Source organism: Nycticebus coucang, chromosome 6 (assembly GCF_027406575.1).
Source record: "Nycticebus coucang isolate mNycCou1 chromosome 6, mNycCou1.pri, whole genome shotgun sequence".
Classification (NCBI taxonomy): Eukaryota; Metazoa; Chordata; class Mammalia; order Primates; family Lorisidae; genus Nycticebus; species Nycticebus coucang.
The window spans coordinates 36,095,447-36,109,361 of NC_069785.1; the positions used below are offsets into that span (position 1 = coordinate 36,095,447).

The 13,915-nt window shown below is 41.2% G+C and overlaps 1 protein-coding gene and 1 pseudogene across 2 annotated transcripts in view; one reads left to right on the forward strand and one right to left on the reverse strand.

Moving 5' to 3' along the window:
* The window catches only part of FMN1 (formin 1), a 417,492-nt gene that overhangs the window by 185,615 nt on the left and 217,962 nt on the right, over window positions 1–13,915 (forward strand). For both annotated transcript variants that reach the window (XM_053594041.1, XM_053594043.1), the window contains one exon: window positions 4,972–5,122. In XM_053594041.1, the coding sequence (XP_053450016.1) occupies window positions 4,972–5,122 (151 nt within the window). The remainder of the gene's footprint in view (window positions 1–4,971; window positions 5,123–13,915) is intronic.
* On the reverse strand, window positions 3,461–4,371 carry LOC128587653 (39S ribosomal protein L2, mitochondrial-like; annotated as a pseudogene).

Sequence of the window (13,915 nt, forward strand, 5' to 3'; positions counted from 1 at the left end):
TATAATATTCTCTAGTATGGCTTCCATTCCTCTGGGGCATTCTTCTTCCCCTTCTGGAATTCCTATAACTTGTATGTTGGAACGCTTCATAACGTCCCATAATTCTGACAGTGAACGTTCTGCTTTCTCTCTCTTCTTTTCTGCCTCTTTTGGTATCTGAGTTGTCTCAAGAACTTTGTCTTCTACCTCTGAAATTCTTTCTTCTGCATGGTCTAACCTGTTGCTGATACTTTCCATTGCATCTTTAAGTTCCCTAATTGACTGTTTCAGTTCCTTCAGCTCTGCTATATCCTTTTTATATTCTTCATATCGTTCATCTCTTATTTGATTCTGTTTTGGATTTCCTTTTGGTTATTTTCCACTTTATTAGCAGTTTCCTTCATTGTTTCCATCATTTCTTTCATTGTTTTCAACATGTGTATTCTAAATTCCCTTTCTGTCATTCCTAACTTTTCTTTATAGGTGGAATCATCTGCAGTATCTACCTCATGGTCCCTTGGCGGGGTTGTTCTGGACTGGTTCTTCATGTTGCCTGGAGTTTTCTGCTGATTCTTCCTCATGAGTGATTTCTTTTATCTGTTTCCTTGCCCTAATTTTCCTTTCACCTCCTCTTGCTCTTTAAGTTCTCGTGCCTGTGGACTAAGGGTTACAGGACCAGAAGGGTGAGAAGGTTGAAGAGCAAAAAAGGGATGAAAGAAAGGAGGACCGAGTGATAAGAAAAAAAAAAGAAAAATAGAGAAAGGAGAGGGGGTGGGTAAAAGGAATATTGACAAAAAGAAGAGAGGCACAGAAAGAGGGAGACAGAGCAATATAGGTGTACAGTAGGGTACTTTGATACAACCTTAAAAAAAAACCCCCACCTTCTGGGGGTACCCAGTTGGGTGGTTCCCTTGAGGTCAGCAGCTCTTTGTTCAGTGGTCAGACACAGTACCCCACCTCCACCAAGTAGAGAGGAAAGACAAAAATGCTATAAATCAAACCAAAATAAGCAAACAGAAAACTTTACGGGATAAAATTGGGTGAAAAACCAAATAATAGCGATAGAAACACTAGCAAAAATGAAGTTCTAATTATTGAAAAAGACAGCAATGGGAAATTATGATTAAACTAGAAAAATTGAGAAAGAAAAAGGATCTGTATGCAAAAGGTTGAACTTAAAAAACAAAACAACATCAACAACATCAAAATAAACAAAAAAAAACAACCCAACCAAAAAAAAACCAAAAAAAAAAAAGCACAACCAAAAAGAAAGCAGTATGTATATGTTATTGAATATTGTCTGGGCAACATGTGGTCTTCTGGGGTATGAGATATTAATCAGAGTTCTGATACGACTGGAGACTGCTGATTTCTCAAACCCCAGCAGGTAGACACCCTAAATCTCTCTTCAGCCCACTTAAAAGGCACTTTGAACTTGTAAACTTGCTGAGCAGAAGCTTTCCCAGGGAAGTACTTGTCGCTGGAATCACTGCTGAAGTGGCTATCCACTTACCCAGTATGCCAAAACTGGTCTCACTCTGCCCCTGAGGGTTAGGGCTGCAAGGCGGCTCAGACTCCGCCCTTAGGCTACTTGGTCTCTGGGTTACCAGATCCCACCCAATTCTAGCTCTGCGACCCTGGGGGCGGAGCTTGCTGGGGCAGATCGCTCACAATGGTTCCCTGTGACCCATAGCCAAACACTATTAGCTCCGTCTGGCTCAGCCGCTCAGACTGGAGCCCTAGACAACAGCCAAAGTTCTCCACACTCCCACTCAGGCTCTCCCCAAGGCAGTTCAACTGAGTGCCAAGTCCAAAGACACCAAAACAGTTCACAGGTAAGGCCTTTCTGGTTTGCAGTCTCGCTGCTACTGAACTTACAGTTGCGGGTGGGTTTAGACGGACTGAACACACGTGACCACTTGCCGGTTTTCCACTGTTTTAGTCCTCCTCTTGGGGTCCAGAAGTCTCTCGCTGACTCACTGTGTCCTCGCAGGGGTGATGATAGGCAGATCCCACCAGCCAGAGATGCCTGGAGTCCTATCTCCCCAGACTCACGGTGCCCAGATGCAAGGAAGCTGTTACACAGCCGTCATCTTGCTCCGCCTCCCACATTTTTTTTTTTTTTAACCTCTCTTCCCCTACTCCTCCCTCTCCTCTTTTTTGTCTCTTTTATCCTAGAATGTATGTTCAGTGGTCAGCAAACAGTTGACTATTATGGCAGGTCATCCATTGTAAGCAGGATTTTATTATTGATCTGCCAAATGCCGCTTTCCCCCAAATCTCTGACAAAGGTGATATTCTATAGTTTTCTTACTCAGTACTGGAAATGCCTTTGCCATAAAAACAATGTTGTAAATGGTGATGAAGTGCTTAATTTTACTCCCAAAGCCGATCTACTCCAGCATGTGAGTGAATTACAACACTAGTCATACTGGCCTGAGCTCAGAGTCCATGTAGCTGGGGCCAAGCAGGTACAGGATGGGGGATGGGTCTGAGCCGTCTGCCTGACACCCTGGAGCACCTTCTTCTCTTTAGCTGCCCAGAAACTTCCTGAGGCCCAGACCAGTACCCTTAACTTGCTGCATGCTCCAAAATTCCCTGGCTATGTTTTCCAGCAAAGATCTCCCTTCCTCAGGGCTTTGTGTTTCAAATTTGAGTGAGTAGCAGAGGGGCATGGCTGAAAAAGGAACACATAGATGGATGTTCATCTTTAGAAATGTTCTAGCCCTTGGAGTAGGTGATAGTTTCCCAGATGTTCATTATATTGTTATACTTTATAACTTTATATATGCTAACATATACTATTAAATGGCTCCATTATTAGAAAAATTAAAATAAAAAAAAAGTAGAAGGGAGAAGAGGTGAATGTAGCCAGAGCTAAAATGTCATCTTTCATGGGAATGATAGACCTGTCGCACTATGTGAACACACCATGTTGTCCCACTGTTTTAAATATGAAAATCACCTTATAGTATAAAAAGAACAAGGTGGACTTTCCCATGTAATAGTAGTTGTCTTTTTAGTTGTCGTTGACTGAAAAAAATATATATTGAAACAAAGGTAAATAGTTTTAGATGTTATAGGTTATACTTATACATTTGTATAATTTATGTAAAAACAATAAATATATAGATGAGACTTGTTTTTTCCTGGCTGTGGGAGTTAGGAAAGTAAACATTTGGAGAAAAATGTGTTCTGAGGGGAACGTGGATAGTGGCCCATCTGACTCAGCTCAGAGGCTATTCTGATGTACCTGTTTTTCAACAGCTTTTCTTTTCTCTGCTTCAAAACTAGGGTACCCCTGTTTCTAGAAGACAAACCAGAACACAGTTTTCCTAGGGCTGCTTTAGTTGAATCCTCATGAAGGTATAAAGTAGAAGTTTTTTTGTTAATATTGTTATTTAGGGGGCTGAGATATTAGAAATCAGTATTTTTTTTTTTTTTTTTTAATGGGAGACCATTTTATTAGAATTCAGGAATATCAGCTTTGGGCAGGAGCAGAGGGCAACTTCACATAACTCTTCACAGGGGGCAGTGGCCAAATCTTTCGGCCAGCCCAGCCCCCCTTGCGATGCCAAAGCCCACTGTTAGGCCTCTTGCCTATCCAGAGGTTGCAACCTGCCTTTCCTATGACCCGTTTGTTATGATCAAAGTGGGATACTTGGCCGACTGTTGTTATGCACGTTTCTAGCACCTGCATCTGCCTCTTAGAAGGCGACTGGATGATGGCTGTCCCATTTACCTTCAAAAGCAGCACACCGCATATCCCTGCAGCTCAGATATACTGGGGCCCTGACCTGGCTCAATTTCCACGTTGTTGATAAGGATCCCCACAGGCAGGGCCCCAAGAGGATGTGTATCCCCTTCCTGGGCAGCAACTGCCATGCAGCCTACGTGGTAAGAATTCAGGGTTACATTTCCAGCCTGCATGTTTTCTGTGGCAACAATCCAGCATCTCCCTCTGCCTCCAGCAACCAGAACTATGTCTGCTGACCTGCAGAGATCATAGCGGACTCTGACAACTTTCTCCTCAAAGGGTCCCGGCTGGGTCTCCTGTTCAGGCTGGAAACACAGAAAGTCCATCATGCCATAAAGTTGCTTGTGGCCCCCACCCATACCCTGTATTCAGATGTGGCCTGTGTGGTCTCAGCCCCCAGACTTCCTCTTCTTCACTGGTCTAATGGTGTACTGCGTAGGACTCCTACAGGACAGAAACTTGGCAATAAGAGCCACAGAAGTAAGGTCTGTGCAACAGGAGAGCAACATCAAGGCAGCTGGAGAAAGTCATTGTTCATCACTTGGGCGGCGGGGAGCAGACTTGAGATGGGAGTGGCGATTGCCGGCCATCAGGCTCAGGGAACCCAGAGCATGGGTCAAAGCAAACAGAGCCATGGGTTCTGCTGCGCTCAGCACCCCACCCTTACCATTAGCCAGTCTAAAAATCAGCATTTTTAAATGGACATAGCCTGTTCACATATGACGGGCCCTCTACTGAGTTTACCTGCATTAATGCTGAAAACCACATTTAAAACAAGTAGAGAAAGTCCAAAGAGGGGACATTCTTTACCTTAGTACTCCATTTTCAGTCTACTTAAGAATCATCCTGTCAAAGTCTCAACATTGATTATCCCTTTAGCCTTTATGTGGTGCCCATTTTTATCCATCATGGAAATGCCACAGTCTGAGTGTGGAGCAGGTGGGGTGGGCCTGGCAGTCTCAATCCCAGGATTTCTGTCCCAAAGAGGTTTCTCTAGAGTGCTCGCCTTGATTGTATCGAATGACTATTCTTTATTTTTGGAAATATGTTTATGTGTGTATGTTTCAATGTTCTGTAGTAAATTTGACTTTCAAAAAGGTAGAACACGAAAAGCTCTTCAAGCTTTACTAGGGTTTTACATCTTTTTTTTAAAAATTAAAATGAGCTCTAGAAAGATTTCCTTGTATTCTCTTCGTTTTGATTCTTATGGTTAACATGTCATTTTCTCTTTTAAGCCAAAATGCTACACCAACCTTATGGGATTCCTTAGAAGAACCTGACATTCGGGACCCTGGTGAATTTGAGTATTTTTTCTCCAAAGACACAACTCAGCAGAAGAAAAAGCCTCTTTCAGAGACCTATGAGAAAAAAAACAAGGTCAAAAAGGTACTGAGTGATTATCCTAAGAGTTGTCATTCCGTGTATGTTTTTGTCATCCCTGAGCATTTGTGATGCTCTGCTGGCCTGCTTTCACTGTTTCCAGAGCATGTTTGGGAAGGTCCTCAATAATTGATGGCAAAAAGGAACCAATAGTTCCTGTTTAGGCTATATTGTCTGAATTTTCAGAATTTAATCGGTGCTTAATTCTGTGGAAAGAATTATAAAATGTAGTTTTGCTGTTAGTGAAAATAGTCTGCAGGCTATATTGAAAATAGATCTTATTTAATATTTACTGTGTTAGGCATTATTCTTGGCCTGCACTGTCTAGTATGGTAACGTGGCTATTTAAACAATGAAATTAAATAAAATAAAAAAGTTCCTCTATTGCACCAGCCATAGATATAAAACATTAACATCTTTGCAAAAAATTCTACTGGATAGCATTGACTAAGCATTTGGGATATATTGACTAAACAAAAGACAGATTCCCAAAGATCCTGTCCTTGTGAAGGATCCTGTCCTTATGTTAATGAACTCAAAACATGCCATGTCAGTTATGTAGTAGTACCTGGGAAGGAGTATTGATACGGCAGAGTTGGGAGGGGGCTGCAACTTTCCAAGAGTGTCCAAGGTAGGCCTCTTTGGAAACACAACTTCTGTTTCAAGTTCTCAAGGACTTGAGAACTGGTAACCACCAGCCATATGTAAGAGAATGAGTTGAAGGTTGTCAGGTAGTCAGACAGACGGGAGGATGAACTGTGCCTCTGCCGGACACTGGCTGTGAGATCCAAGCCTCACATTCCAAAGTCCTGCCATTGTTTGTGCCTCGGTCCCTGTGCCTTAACACATGATGACTACTCATGACTTCTAAGTCAGTGGTTCTCAACCTTCCTGATGCCGCAGTCCTTTAATACAGTTCCTGCGGGTCGCGACCCACAGGTTGAGAACCGCTGTTCTAAGTGATGATTCAGTGGGGTGATACAGGTGTCAGGCTCAGAGTGGTGCCTGGCACGTCGTCAGGCACAAATATGTGATAATTGGTCTCATTTGTTTGCATTAGTGTTTCCGTGGTGGCAGAAATGGGGTGAGGGCAAAGTATAGTACTTTGTTCTACTGTCGATTTGCTGGGTCAGTGTGGGCTGATTCTCTTCCTTTTCACATTTTCCCTTTTCTATGAAACAGGACTAACAATTAATTAATCTACCTGACCCACTAGGATGTTGTGAAATTCACATGTAAGAGAGTTTGAAGCAGTATTTTGAAGTGTGTAATATCAAATGCTATTCTCGTCAATCCTTTCTAATTAACTCATATAGTGGAGTTTATCATCAGTTCATTTCTCCATGTTAGGATTAGGAGATCAGCGGCAAGTAACAGGAGAAAACATAAGAAAAGTCTAAATGCAGTTGTGTGGGAATCAAATCAGATTTTCTCATTGACTTGAATGATGAATAAAAATTATGATCAAAGTCTTTTCTCAAATTCACTGGAATTGTGTTATGAGAAAAATAGCCCAATAATGGTTAAATATCAGAGCAAAGTTTTAAGAGGATATATCACATGGAACACTTTGATTTTTTTTTTTTTTGAATAAAATAGTTAAGTTCCAGGCAAGAAGTTAACTCATATACTATAAATTGGATGTCACGCAGTTAGATTCCTATGAGACAGAGGAAATGCCATCTTTAGAAACAGAAAACTATTATTTCTAAATGAAAGGCCAAAAGAGAATACCTATATTCCAAAGCTAGCCTCCATTTGCCTCTTCCAGGAAGCCTTCTCTGACTAACCAGAAACTCTGCTCAGTGTTTTCTTGTGCAGTATTGTACCAAGCTTACCTCTGTTTTCTGTTTCTTCTTAGATCGCTGTTACTCTATTTCAGGGGTCCTCAAACTGCGGCCCGCGGGCCACATGAGGCGGTGTGATTGTATTTGTTCCCATTTTGCTTTTTTACTTCAAAATAAGATATGTGTATTGTGCATAGGAATTTGTTCATAGTTTTTTTTTTTAAACTTTAGTCCGGCCCTCCAATGGTCTGAGGGACAGTGAATTGGCCTCCTGTTTAAAAAGTTTGAGGACACCTGCTATTTCTCTCTAGATGCTTGGTAACATGTTATTTACTCATAAACTGAATCATTTATGTTTTGGTAAACAAATGTGTGTTTTTTAAAACATCAAAGCATTTGGCCACTGTTATTTCTTATCTCATAATTGTTTGTTCAACAAAGGATTTTAACAAAGTCAGCTAGTACTTGATGTGTTTATTTTGTTCTCTGTCTGAGGGGGAAAGTGCTCTTCATCTGAACTCTTCCTTAAGCTTTCTGAACAGGGAGGTTGCCATTGCCCCACAGAATCTATGGACATGTGTGTAGTGCTCACTTTCTTTTGGTAAATAGAGAGGAAAATGTTGGTCTACTGGTAATTATGATGCTTGGAGGAGTTTTCTGTGAGCTTTGTAGCCTACCTTAGAGCTGAGATTTTAAGTTTTAAAGCAAATAAGCCAAACTAATACCAGAATACTCCAAACCTTCCTGTGAGCCTTCTCTCCATGCCTATGGCTAGATTTCCCCTATCAACAGGGATCCCTTGTTCTCTTCTGAGAGTCAGAGGTCTGTTTTCTTTTCTCTTGAAGTGAAAATGAAAGTGATTTTAGAGGAGGAGTTTCAGCATTGGGGGGCCTGCTCTGTCAGCAGCCTAATCAGGGTGGTTCTCCTGTGAGAAGACCAAGAGAAAACTTGCCAAGTAGGTCTTTTTATAATTATTGAACTGAAGAAAGAACTGTGTATGTTGGAGATTTAAAGCCCAGCATGAATCTTAGCTGCAGGGGCTCAGCCAGCATTGAGTCATCCCTGTGAACATCTCTTAAACGCAGCTGGTTTGAGATGTCTCTCCATCCCTCGCCACATTCTGTGTTTTTATTTCAGAAGTAATGGACAGAATTGTCCAGAGTATGTGGAACTCGGATACTAGTTTCTAGTTTCCACTTCTATAATAGTATTTAAATTTTCCATCACTGGCATTGGCTTAAAGTAAGAAAATATACAAGTATTTGGTATATTCTCAAACACACAAGGTTCCCGTTCTATCATGTAGCCTACGAATTAAAAGAGAAGAAAACACCACACCCATCATCTGATTCAGTTCCCTCATTTAGCACATGAGAAACAGAGAAAGATGAAGCCTTATAGGGATTTGGATGCTTTTCACTGGGAAGACACCGATAATGATGGACACTTGAGGGGGGTACAGGAACCTCGGCATGTGTCTGTGTTTCCCCCTGATTTAGATGGTAATTTGCTACACTCATGATAGTAACTTTTATCGGGATGATCGATTTGAAGTTTATGAACGAGAGTAGTTGGTATTAAAACCATCAATAAAATATGGCTATGCTGGTGTGAATTTAGAATGGTTTGTGTATTGTGAAATCATCCAAAACTTCCTTTGGAGTCTTCCAGTATGAAGCTAAGTCTTTGAATCAAAAGGCATGCTTTATGTGTAATTCCAGCAAAAAAAAAAATATGTGGATTTGGAGCTGGGATTTTCCTTTGACTCTATCGATTACATTTTTAATATTAGCTACAATGTGATTATGACACATTTGTATGGTGTACCCAGGTAGGTGCAATTCTCATTTGTGACACCAGACTGTTCTGCCACTGCAAACATGGCTCAGTAACAGACTGAGCACCAGAGCTCAACATAAACGCTTTTCATTGTACCACCACCATTTGGTGCTCTTTTTTTTTTCCTCTTATAACCTTCATAACAAGTTGCTTAAATTTCTTATTTTTTTTTTTTTTTTTGGTCGGGGCTGGGTTTGAACCCGCCACCTCCGGCATATGGGACTGGCGCCCTACTCACTGAGCCACAGGTGCCGCCCACAAGTTGCTTAAATTTCTTACACTGACTTCTTCTCTATAAAATTGGGAATAACAAGTCCTTAACACAGATGTTATGAAAATAGAGTGAAATGAGGGTCCTAAAAATACTATAAGTATTCTCTGGAACTTTGTATTCTCTTAGTTCATGAACCAATGTGAAAGTTTGGAAAGAAATTATTTAACATCATTGATTCCCAAAGCTGCTACGATCTTAAAACATCAATGTGTTCATTCCTGAAACTATTTGCAAATAGAAATCTCTGAACTATTCTTGCTTTTCAATATTTATGGCAGTATTCTACAACTTTCCTTAATGTAGTATTTTTTAACATTTTTTATATCATGGCACACTTGAACCTATAGTTAAAACTTCCGTAGCACACTTAAATTATGTCCATCAAAAAAAAAAGTTAAAAAAAAAGAACATACTTACTGTGCTTTGAACTTCTTTCAAAAATAATTTAATTAACAATTTTGCCAAATTTTGACAGCACACCTAAGATCCCTCACAGCACACCAGTGTATCGTGGCGCACAGGTTGAAAACCACTGCCTTAATGATACATTCAGACATCTTGAAGTTCATCTTATGTTTATATACACTCCTTGCACAGGAAGACAAGACTTTCCACCATGGATATGCCCATATTTACACTGTCTTCTCAGTTACATTTCGTCCTGGTCAAGGTAGGTTGGTACCTTGACAAAGAGCCAGAAATCTGCCTTCCTTGTCTGTGATTATCTCTCCTGGTTCCTGTCAAGGAACTAGCTCCTCTGATAAACTTTCCAATTGCGCTCTGAACTTGTCCAACAATTTTCTGAAAATCAGCATGACCTGCCAATACTCCTCCTCTCTTGAGATGGCACCATCTAGCTTTGAATTATAAATCATCACTGTTTGCTTCCTCTTCTGTAAGATCTATAAAAGCATTCCTCCCTCTGTGTCTTTTCAGTAGATATTTCTTAAGAATTAATGAGATAACGGCTATTTCCTGAGCTCTTTGGGGGAGGGAGGGGCTTGTGATGGGTTCAGCAGACACTAGTCTGTTGAAATGTCCTGGTGCCAAGAGCCTTCGGCATTGATTGTAATTTGGTCACTTTGGCAAGGATCATAGCTGTAATTCTCAAAGCCCAGACTTTGTGTCTCAGTTTGTTGGGGAGGGGAGAAGGGTGGAAGAAGAATATTGTTTGGAAGCCTGACCATAAATTTTTAGAGTTTTCATAACCTGTTGCTTTCCAAGTTTATATTATTTCAGCTTTTGTGTACAAAGATAATTTCTCTGGGCTCCCTTTGTGTCAGATATGTGCATTAGGTTGTCCCCTAGAGTGGGAATAAGGTTGTCTGCCCCTTTACACTTCTCATGTGTTTGATGAATGGGCAGTGGGGTTAGGGGTTATCATCTATAGACGTGAGTGAAATAACTTGCCCATGTGTTGACTGTACTAATAAATGACCTTGGGGTCATTAGTGCTGTGTCCACAGACTCCTTGAGTGATATCTGGAATGATCAGTGCTTTCCTGTTCTTCATTGTAAAGGCCCGTGGCAGGCCAAATTTCCCAAAAGGAAGCAGGAGCTTCTACTCCATGATAGGCACCAGTTTACAAAAATTCCACCTTGTAAATTTTATTTGGAAATGAGACAGCCCCCAAAGTTAAGCTGTACATTTACTTTATTTGTTTTTTTTTTTTTTTAAAGAAAAAAGTGGTTAGGACATGTCAAATACGGGTATCAATGATTCTTTCAGAATGTTGAATCTGAATATTATTCTTGGAGTTTGGCTGTGTTTTTCTTCTTGGCTGTTAAACAGTAACTTAATCTGGATTTTTGTCCGTGGCCAGCACAGAATGCCTGGGATGCTCATTACCAATCCCAAACCACAAGAGGGCACCTTAGAATGCTGAGAGACAAAGATAAATTCACACATACCCTAGAACACCAAGGGAAAATGGAACCACGAAGAAAGAACTGCTCCTCGGCACCCTCTTTAATTGTGTTAAATCTCTTCACTGGACCATGAGGCCAAATTTAGCAGAAAATTACCTACACAGTATTTAAGAGCCAAATGCATATTAGAAAGGCTTGTAGGTATTCGTAGAATAAAAAAATCATTAGTAGGCATAGTTCCAATGCTTAGAATAAGTGAGTACAGCATGAAAGTTTATGAAGTGATAGTCTTAGCTCCTTTGGGAGCATTCTGGTGCTCCCTCCCTACCCCTTATATCTTTCAAATCTGTATCTGAGGAGAAGGAGGATTTATTTGAAGATAGATTGGGTTATCTAATTGGAAAACACAAAGTATGATTAGACACTACATGCAATGCTATGAGAGACATCATTCTAAATATTTGTTTCCAAAAAATATTTATCTTTTCTTCTTAGTTGAGGAAAGTTTTGAAGTCTTGCTTGTATTTTTCTGACCCTCCTTCATTTATCCTCAGTACAGGCTCTTTTCTCAGATGGTAGCCTGGGCTGGAGCCGGACAATCAGGTGATGCTGTGAGTGCCTCTCCTGGGACCTGGAAGGTGGCAATGGCTCCCCTGGCTTGTAGTTTTAAGCTTGTAGTGAGTGAAGATATAACGAGAATAGGGACGATACTATATGAATACAAACTCTATACACCTGTGGTCCCCCATCCCCTGTGAAGTGGACCGCATAGTATCACCTCCTGGGCTCTGCTTCCTATTCCATCCCTAGCCTCCTTGAAAAAAAAAATGTCTTTCATGAAACTAGTCCCTGGTGCCAGAAAGGTTGGGGACCATAGCTATACACAAACCCAGGTCACGTGGATGCTTTCAAAACTGAACATGTAAATGCTACACATATCACATTGCACACAAAGGTCAAAGCAGTCCCTGGACGTGCACTCACAGGCACGTGCTGGATGTGGGCAGAGGGAAGTCTTCCCAACCTTGCATTTATTAATATGTAGTGTCATTCCAGTGAAGATGACAAATGTAAATTTCACTAGGAGGGACAGTGCTAACGCTAAATGAGTGGTTTGTATTTAAGCACCTGGCATGTATTAACTTACTTAATCTTCACAAGAATCCAGTTGGATGGTTACTATTATTGATCCAATTTTGTAAATGAGAAAACTAGGTAACTTGCCCAGTACCACACAGTTTTGTAGAGTGAACAAATGATTCCAGTAACAACCCTAGAGCTTGTGTTCTTAATTACTTGACAGATGGTCTGTTAGTCTGAATTTAACTAGAAGTCCTGATTTTTAAGTTCACTTGGCAAAGCCTAGATTTTGTTTTCCAGTCATTCTACAGTGAAAGAAGCTTTGGCTTCGATGTCAGTAGACATGGTTTCTACTTCTGACTCTGACACTAACAAAATACTGAGTCCTGAGCAAGTCCTTTAAATTCTTCAGGTCTTAGATTTCTCATCTGTCAAAAGATAAACTTTAATTAGATGAGTTCCAGGATTTCATCATTAATTCTACTTTGCAGATGAAGACACTCAGGATCCACCAGCTTTCACTGTACTTATTCGAGGGCAGGTAGATGAGGGAACGAACCAGCATCTGAGTGCTCAGACCCAGGCACACGCTGATAGATCAAGCTCTCCCATTAGGGATCATTAGCATGTTATAGGAGTCACAGGGCGCTCAGGAAATAATTGTTATGGTTTTTAATAACCCTCCAGTTTAAGAGACATATATATACTGGAGAATTTTTAAATACAATAAATTTCTTTATGCACCGGAGCATTGAAGGACTGGAAATACGGTAGAGAAAGCTGCAGTGGAAATCAGAAGGCAGAGATATGTCTTGAAGGCAACTAGTTAGCAATTGTGTGTCCAGTCATGTTGTGACCCCTCGGACCTTAGTTTCTATAACTAAAATGGCATCTGGAAGGGATGTTTTCAAATACGTTGTCCAGATGCAACATATCAGAACATACCTGTATGCGGACGCCTTTCTGGTGTGTGAGTGGAATGAGACAGTGAATTTGGAATCTTGCGTGGTCAATGAGTGATGTGGGATGTACTGCAAAATTTCTTGCTTTGAAAGTAGAATACTCCTAGCCACAGTTGTTCGTACACAATAGGAATGCATGTAGCTTCCATGGGTCAAGCTGGCCAGTCCCTTGGGCTGATGGGTCCCTTCATCACCTTTTCCTCTATCCCCCAGCAGAGTTTCCAGGGTCCAGAGGCCAAGAGTTGAGGTTACACCAAATGAAGCTGTGCACTTACTTCCTAGGATAGTCCTTTTTGACCCCGGTACTGTGGCCACACTTCCAATTTTTCATAAAATCCCTTTGACCCAGAGCTTGATTTCCTTTAGGCCTGACCTGATTTCTCTCCAGCTGAGGCTAATTTGCATGGCTGTAAACACGGCCCTTACAAAGCTCACCAACTGTGATAAAAGCAAAGGAAACCTGAGACCACTGGAAACTCAAAAATTTGCCTTCTGTACCCAAGCCTGAGTCTGAGCCACACCTCAACCCAGGGGGCTTCCAGTGTGTAGCAGCAAGGGAAATGTTATTCTGATTGATCTGATTAGGGCAGCAAGGTTAGCCATGGTCAATTTACAAAGACAGTATGAGAAGAAATCATGTGTGCAGCCATGTTAGGGGTCATTGAGGCCCCTGCCAGAAGTTATGAAAAGGCACAGCTCTGCCAAGACTATTATCAGATCTCCCCAGAGAGGTTCAAATGGGATTGGAGGCTTAGGGTCCCCGCCAGTGGAGTGAATGACAATAAGATTGGACTGGGAAGAGCTAGTGAATCCCACTTGCTTCCAGCTGGATTTCATAGCAGCCAAGTCTTTTCCATGTGAATGGGAGAGCAAGGAGTTCCCCAGCACAGTGTGAGGAAGACTAGCTTTAGCTTTTCACTGCAAGGGGAAGAGCTGGGTGGAAAGGCTAATTTGAGATGGGCGTGAGGTTCTACATTGACCCCCAGAA